Consider the following 7,296-nt stretch of genomic DNA (forward strand, 5'->3'; position numbering starts at 1 on the left):
CTTTCGCCATTTCTGCTTGCAGGGAACATTTATGTGTGGGGGAGAGAAAAAATGTGATTCCCACATCTAACACCTGAAGTGGTACTGTCAGTCCCACTGCTACCAGGACTCTACCACCTCGTTCCTAATTTCATTTTGATACATGTGTAGATACAAACTTCCTGCAGCCTCAGTGAAATGTTGTTATTAAGCCCCAGTTAGAATCACAGAATCATAGAGTTGGAAGGGGTTCACCAGGGTCATCTAGTCCAACCCCCTGCACAATTCAGGAAATTCACGACTACCTCCCACCCCAGGATTAGTTTAAAAACTGTGGCATGACAGACCCTGCCCTTGTGGGGCTGGTTTTGCGAACAAGGCACCTCTAAGAATCATAAAACGTCAGACATAGGAGTTGGGTAGAAATGCTTCTGTCAAGACTCGTGGGTGCGGATGATCGGACACGCTCCACAAATCCAGGGCAGATTTGTTTGCTTTTCTTAACCAAAGATGAGACCCAACCAGACTTGCTGAGCAAAGAAGGCGAACGAGGGCTGGGCCAGGACTGAATCAGGGGTTGACGGACAGAGGGAGTCTCCCGTTACAAAGCTGAGATCGGCAAGCCCTTATATAAAGAGGGGAAACGGTTGTTCTGCTCCTCAGCGGTTCATTGCTGTTCCACGCTCTTGCTACCACCCAGGTAAGTCCAGAGGAGGCAAGCAGCTTTGCCATTGCAAGCCCCCTGGGCAAGAATGTACCTACAGCAGCCTTTTTGGGAAGTTTCAGGTGGGCAGCCGTGTCGGTCTGCAGTTAGAACAGCTAGATTAGGGTCTAATGGTACCTTAGAGACCAAGAATGTTTTCAAGGTAAGAGCTTTCAAGTGTCAAAGCTACTTTCATCAGATATCTGAGAAAGGGAGCTTCGACTCTCAAAAGCTCATACCCTGAAAATATTCTTGGTCTGTAAGGGGCTACTCGAGTCGAATTTAGCTTTTTGAAAAGTTTGTTCTTTTTAAGCATGATCGACTCCGATAGTAATGCCATGTGAAATGTTGCCATGTCGTTGGCAGGTAGGGTTGCCAGGTCCTTCTTCGCCACCGGCGGGAGGTTTTGAGGGCAGAGCCTGAGGAGGGCGGGGTTTTGGGAGGGGAGGGACTTCAATGCCATAGAGTCCAATGGCCAAAGCGGCCATTTTCTCTGGGTGAACTGATCACTGTCGGCTGGAGATCTGTTGTGATAGCAGGAGAACTCCAGCTAGTACCTGGAGGTTTGGCAACCGGCTAAGGAATTATTCAGTACACAGCCACCAACTCACTTAATTCTTTTACTCATGAAAAAAACCTTCAAGCATTTAAACATATACTTAATATGCAAGATTAACCATCATAAGCACTTTTTATACAAATGTTAGAAAGCTGTTATATACTCATACAGGAAAATATATGTATAAGTATATATAACAGCTTTCTAACAATTGTATAAAAAGTGCTTATGATGGTTAATCTTGCATATTAAGTATATGTTTAAATGCTTGAAGGTTTTTCTCAAGAGTAAAAGAATTAAGTGAGTTGGTGGCTGCGTACTGAATAATTCTTTAGCCGGTTGCCAAATCTTTCCATTTAGTACGCTCCTATTGCTTGGTTTTCACATGGCCACTTGGATTAGTACCTGGAGGTTGGCCACCCTACTGGCAGGCTTCAAGCAGCAGCTGGACGAACACTTGTCCCGGATGCTTTAGGCTGATCCTGCATTGAGGAAGGGTTGCCAGCTCCAGATTGGGAAATACCTGGAGATTTTGGTGGTGGTGTTTGAGGAAGGTGGGGTTTGGGGAGGGGCTTCAATGCCATAGAGTCCAATTGCCAAAGTGGAGGATGGCAACCCTAACCAGGGGGTTGGACTGACCCATATGGCCCCTTCCAACTCTATGATTCTATGTTTCTGTGAGGGTGGGAAGTTAAAACGAACAGCTGTACCAATGTGACTTTCACTTAGGGTTGCCAACCTGCAAGTACTAGCTGGAGTTCTCCTGCTATAACAACTGATCTCCAAATGATAGAGATCAGTTCACCTGGAGAAAATGATCGCTTTGGCCATTGGACTCTATGGCACTGAAGTCCCTCTATGGCGAACAGGGACCTAACAACCCTACTCTAAACGATAGCGTTTCCAGCAATTCCTAGAGCTACCCTTGTCAGTTCCTGTAAAGAACCTCTGGTAAGGGCACGCAGTTTGCATTTTTTCTCCTGAGATTATATGTGTCTAGAGTTGCCAGGTCCCTCTTCGCCACCAGCGGGAGGTTTTTGGGGCAGAGCCTAAGAAGGGCAGGGTTTGGGGGGGGACTTCAATGCCATAGAGCCCAATGGCCAAAGCGGCCATTTTCTCCAGGCGAACAGATCTCTATCGGAGATCAGTTGTAATAGCAGGAGATCTCCAGCTAGTACTTGGAGGTTGGCAACCCTATATGTGCCCTCCAACCACCTTCCCGCCAGTTGCCAGGTACTGAGGGAATAGAATGTACTGAGATGGCCAACATCGAATGCCTGTCCTTGAATTCCAGAACCTCCTGAACTTGAAGAGATGCCTCAGCTCCTCCGGAATATCTGCAGGGTCATCGACACCTTTGAAAAGTACGCACAGAAAGATGGTGACTGCACTTCCCTCAGCAAGGCCGAGCTGAAGCAGCTCATCCAAGAAGAGTTTGCCGACGTCATCGTGGTGAGTACTGACCTCCGTTCCGAGTAGAGTGGCCAACTCTAGGTGGAGAATCCTGGAGGGTTGGGGGTGGAGCTTGGGGAGAGTGGGGTTTAAGGTGGCCATCCTCCAAGTACTCGCTGGACATCTCCCACTATTACAACTGATCGCCAGCTCCTAGAGATTAGTTCACCTGGAGAAAATGGATGCTTTGGCAATTGGACTCTATGACATTAAAGTCCCTCCCCTTCCCAAACCCCGCCCTCCTCAAGCTTCACCCCAAAAATCTCGCACCACTGGCAAAGAGGGACCTGGCAACCCTACTGGGGTTAGAACATAAGAAAGGCCCTGCTGGATCAGACCAAGGCCCATTAAGTCCAGCAGTCTGCTCACACAGTGGCCAACCAGGTGCCTCTAGGAAGCCAGAAACAAGACGACTGCAGCAGCACCATCCTGCCGGTGTTCCACCACACCCAAAATTATAGACATGCTCCTCTGATACTAGAGAGAATAGGTATGCAGCATGACCAGCATCCATTCCAACTAATAGCCATGAAGACCCCTTTCCTCCATGAACGTGTCCATTCCCCTCTTAAAGGTTTGAGGAAGGGAGGGGCAGAGGAAGTGAAGCCATAAACACCACCCTCCAAAACAGCCATTTTCATTACTGATCTCTGTAATCGGGAGATGAGCTGTAATTCTGGGGGCTCCCCAGCAGGCAGCCCTGATGTGATTTTAGGAATACTATAATCACCAATATGAGGTGATCAATATGATTTGATCATAGAAATCACTCCAGGACTGCCTTTTCAGCAACCCTAGTTGTCCATGCCAGATCTGTCTCTTTCCTCAGCTGTAGTCTATTGCAAACGCCTGCCGTGGGCCCTCTGGCCTTGCTGTGTTGGTCCCACCCCGGCTTTCAGCCTCAAGGTCTTCTGGCCATGCCTCGGTTCCGCAGCCTTATCTGGCAGCCCGAAATTTGCGGGGGCTGCCGGCAGTAGGCTCGGAGTTGCGGCTGGCCCCCGAGCCAGACTGGGTTGTGGCGGTATTGGTCCCCCAGCTTCCTGAGGTAAGTATTGCAGGGCCCAGGAGACCTTGTCATCAGGGTGGAGGAGGGGAAGTCCAGCTGTTGGGCCAATGCCGGACATACCTTCCCTCTTTTTGGAGGCTGATGATCCAGAGTAGGTTTCTCAAAGAGTCGGAAAGGTAGTCGGCGTTGGCATGGTCTCAGCCCTTCCGGTGCCATATAGAAATACTGAAAGGCAAGAGGGAGATATAACATCTTAAAACATGGGCATTATGGTTCTTCATCCGCTCTAGCCACACCAGAGGGGCATGGTCTGTGACAAGCATAAAGGGATTGTTGGTGAGATGATACTGAAGGGCTTCCGTTGCCTATTTGATGCCAGTGCCTTTTTTCTTTTCCAATGGTGGCATATTGTTTCTGTCACCTGTAGTTTCCAGCTAAAGAACAGGATAAGGTTGCTCCTGTCCCTCTATGTCTTGGGCGAGGACTGCCCCTAATCAACACTCCGATGCATCTGTCAAGACCACAAAAGGTCGATCAAAATTGGGATTCCGGAGGACTGGCTTTTGGGAAAGAGCTGTGCGAAGTGTGTGGAATGCCTTCAGCCATTCCGGTGTCCACGATATGCATGGGGGGCTACCTTTCTTTAAACAATTGGGCAGTGGGGCTGCTATGGAGGTGAAGTGGGGTATGAACCGGCTGTAATATCCCACAAATATCCCCCATAGTCTGCTCCCTCAGCCTTTGAGTGTGCCTTTGGGAGCGCTGGGCTGTGACGTCTTGCAGAAATTGGGCTTGTTATTCAGCCATCCATTGGCCGAATTGCATGAAGTTCATTTCTTCAGACGGGGACTCCTATTCAGCCATGGAATCTTCTTCTGAGGAGGAGAGACTAGAGTCTGGTGGACGGCCAGCTGGTGCTGCACTGGGAGATTCAAAACTGATAAAAGGAAATAGTTTATTATTCCTATAAAAGGAAACGCATAGTTAAATTGTGGAACTCCCTGCCCCAGGATGTGTTGATGGCTGCCAACTTGGAAGGCTTTAAGAGGGGAGTGGAGATGTTCATGGAGGAGAGAGGTATTCATGGCTACTAGTCAAAATGGATACGAGTTGAGATGCATACCTATTCTCTCCAGGATCAGAGGAGCATGCCGGATATATTAGGTGCTGTGGAAGACAGGACACGGCTGGCCCCTGAGCTGAGATAAGTTGTGGCTGCAGCGGTGGCAGTCTCACAGGCCCGGGAGACTCCCGTCATCGGGGTGGAGTGGGGGGAGTCTGGCAATTGGGCCAACACCAGACAAGCACCTTAGAGATCAACAAGATTTTGGGGGCATGAGCTTTTGAGATAGGGTTGCCAGCTCCCCCCTGAACACTGGCTGGGGATTGGGGGGGTAAGGTTGCCAGACCCAGGTTGGGAAACTCCTGGAGGTTTGGGGATGGAGCCTGGGGACAACAGAGGCCTCAGCGGGATACAGCACAATACAGTCCACCCTCCAAAGCATCTGTTTTCTTTAGGAGAAGTGTTCTCTGTATTCTGGAGATGAGCTGTAATTTCAGGGGATCCCCAGGTCCCACCTGGGGGCTGGCATCCCTATTTCAAAAATCAAACCTCCCTTCATTAGATAACTGATGAATCATCTGATATCTGCTTAAGAGAGCTTTGACTCTCGGAGGTTTATGCCCTGGAAATCTTGTTGGTCTCTAAGATGCTAATGGACTAGGATCTAGCCAGCATGGTATACTGGTTAAGAGCAGTGAACTCTAATCTGAAGAACCAGGTTTTATTCCCCACTCTTCCTCATGAAACCTGCTGGGTGACCTTGGGCTAGTCACAGTTCTCTCCAAACTCTCTCAGCCCCACCGACCTCACAAGGTGTCTGTTGTGAGGAGAAGAGGGGAAGACAATTGTAAACTTCTTTGAGACTCCTTAATGGTAGAAAAAAGTGGGGTATAAAAACCAGTTCTTCTTCTTCTAGCTCTCAGTTGGAGGGTTTGAGGTTAGCACTCCTCAAAACAAAGTTTTTCCTAGGATGCCATACAATAAAAATGAACCCTACAGAGATCTGTCAGACCTAAGAACCTAAGAAAAGCCTTGCTGGATCAGACCAAGGCCCATCAAGTCCAGCAGTCTGTTCACACAGTGGCCAACCAGGTGCCTCTAGGAAGCCCCCAAACAAGACGACTGCAGCAGCACCATCCTGCCTGTGTTCCACTGCACCCAAAATAATAGGCATGGTCCTCTGATACTAGAGAGAATAGGCATGCATCATGACTAGTATCCATTTTAACTAGTAGCCATGAATACCCCTTTCCTCCATGAACATGTCCACTCCCCTCTTCAAGCCTTCCAAGTTGGCAGCCATCACCACATCCTGGGGCAGGGAGTTCCACAAAAAATACTGCACAGAGTAATAACAGACCTGGTGTATTTCTTGCAGAACCCGTACGATCCCAAGACGATTGAGTCAGTGATGCAGCTGCTGGATACAGACTGTGATGGGAAAGTAGACTTTGAAGAGTTCACCGTTCTTGTCTTCAAAGTGGCGAGAGCCTGCCATATGAAAAGTCAGGAGTGCCAAGCTCCTTCAGAAGGTCAGTCCAAGAAAGGAGAAGGTTCTCAGCAGAAGCCACAAGAAAGGCAGACACCGGGTGGAAACTCAACCTGTCAACCTACCCAGCAACCTCAGGCACCAAGGGAAGTTTCAGGCTGCCGTCCAACAGCAGAGTCTCAGAAGCCATCCCAAGAACAAAAGCAGGAGCCCCCCAAAGCAGAGGGAAAGCCTTGCCAACCCCCCAAACAAGAGCAGGAGCCCCCCAAAGCAGAGGGAAAGCCTTGCCAACCCCCCAAACAAGAGCAGGAGCCAACCCGCCAATGGCCACAGGAGCCTTCAGTAACAGTTCCAGACAAGAGCAAGATCGAGGATCAAATAGCAAAGCGGGATCCAGCTCAGGTACCTCAGAGACCCCAGCAGGATTGCACCCAAGAATCTCAAAACATACAGGATTCCAGCCACCAGCGCACACAAAAGCCCAAAGGATCTGATCAAGGCCCAACTCGGGAACCTCAACAATCGGAACAGAGAGCAGCCCAACAACCAGCCCCATCATGTCAGGGACAAGGGCAGGGCCCCATTCTCCAAGGGGAAGTCGTGCCCCAAAAGCCAACCTGCCAACCTGGCCATCATGAAGAGCAAAGGCCAAGTCAGAGAGAGACTCCAAGATCACAAAGAGGACAACAGGAAGTGACCCGTACGAAACCACAAGGATCACAGGAAACAGATCAGACTTCGAGTTTTAGGCAAGTGCAGGAGCCTCAAAACTCAGAGCGGAGACCAGGTTGCCAGTCTCAGGTAGAAGGGAAGCCTAAGATTGGAATCCCAGAACATCAGCTGCGGGATTCTCCGAAAACAAGAGAGTATCCAGGTCAGAAACCAGAATGTCAGCCTCAAGGGTCAAACCAGAGCAAGATATGTCGTCCAGAACGAGAGCCTCAAGTTCCACAGCAGACTGGATCCGGTCGTCAGGAATGTGGATCTTTGACGTCCAGAGAGAAACACTGTCAACAGGAGCGTAGGCCTCAAAATCCGGACCAGG

The 7,296-nt window shown here is 49.5% G+C and overlaps 1 protein-coding gene across 1 annotated transcript; it reads left to right on the forward strand.

The window, feature by feature from the left end:
* Window positions 1–2,555: 2,555 nt before the first annotated feature.
* LOC130480908 (repetin-like) lies at window positions 2,556–6,948 on the forward strand. The gene is made up of 3 exons (XM_056853531.1): window positions 2,556–2,693; window positions 6,141–6,294; window positions 6,713–6,948. The coding sequence occupies exons 1-3, from the start codon at window positions 2,556–2,558 to the stop codon at window positions 6,946–6,948; spliced, it is 528 nt and encodes a 175-aa protein (XP_056709509.1).
* The last annotated feature ends 348 nt before the right edge of the window (window positions 6,949–7,296 follow it).

The sequence above is a fragment of the Euleptes europaea genome, chromosome 7, assembly GCF_029931775.1.
Source record: "Euleptes europaea isolate rEulEur1 chromosome 7, rEulEur1.hap1, whole genome shotgun sequence".
NCBI classification, from domain to species: Eukaryota; Metazoa; Chordata; class Lepidosauria; order Squamata; family Sphaerodactylidae; genus Euleptes; species Euleptes europaea.

Bases quoted from the DNA above. Each gene is read 5' to 3' on its own strand.
- LOC130480908 (XM_056853531.1), top strand. From the start codon at position 2,556: ATGCCTCAGCTCCTCCGGAATATCTGCAGGGTCATCGACACCTTTGAA. The intron at 2,694-6,140 runs GTGAGTACTGAC...TATTTCTTGCAG, and splicing joins AGTTTGCCGACGTCATCGTG to AACCCGTACGATCCCAAGAC. The intron at 6,295-6,712 runs GTCAGTCCAAGA...ACAGGATTCCAG, and splicing joins GTGCCAAGCTCCTTCAGAAG to CCACCAGCGCACACAAAAGC.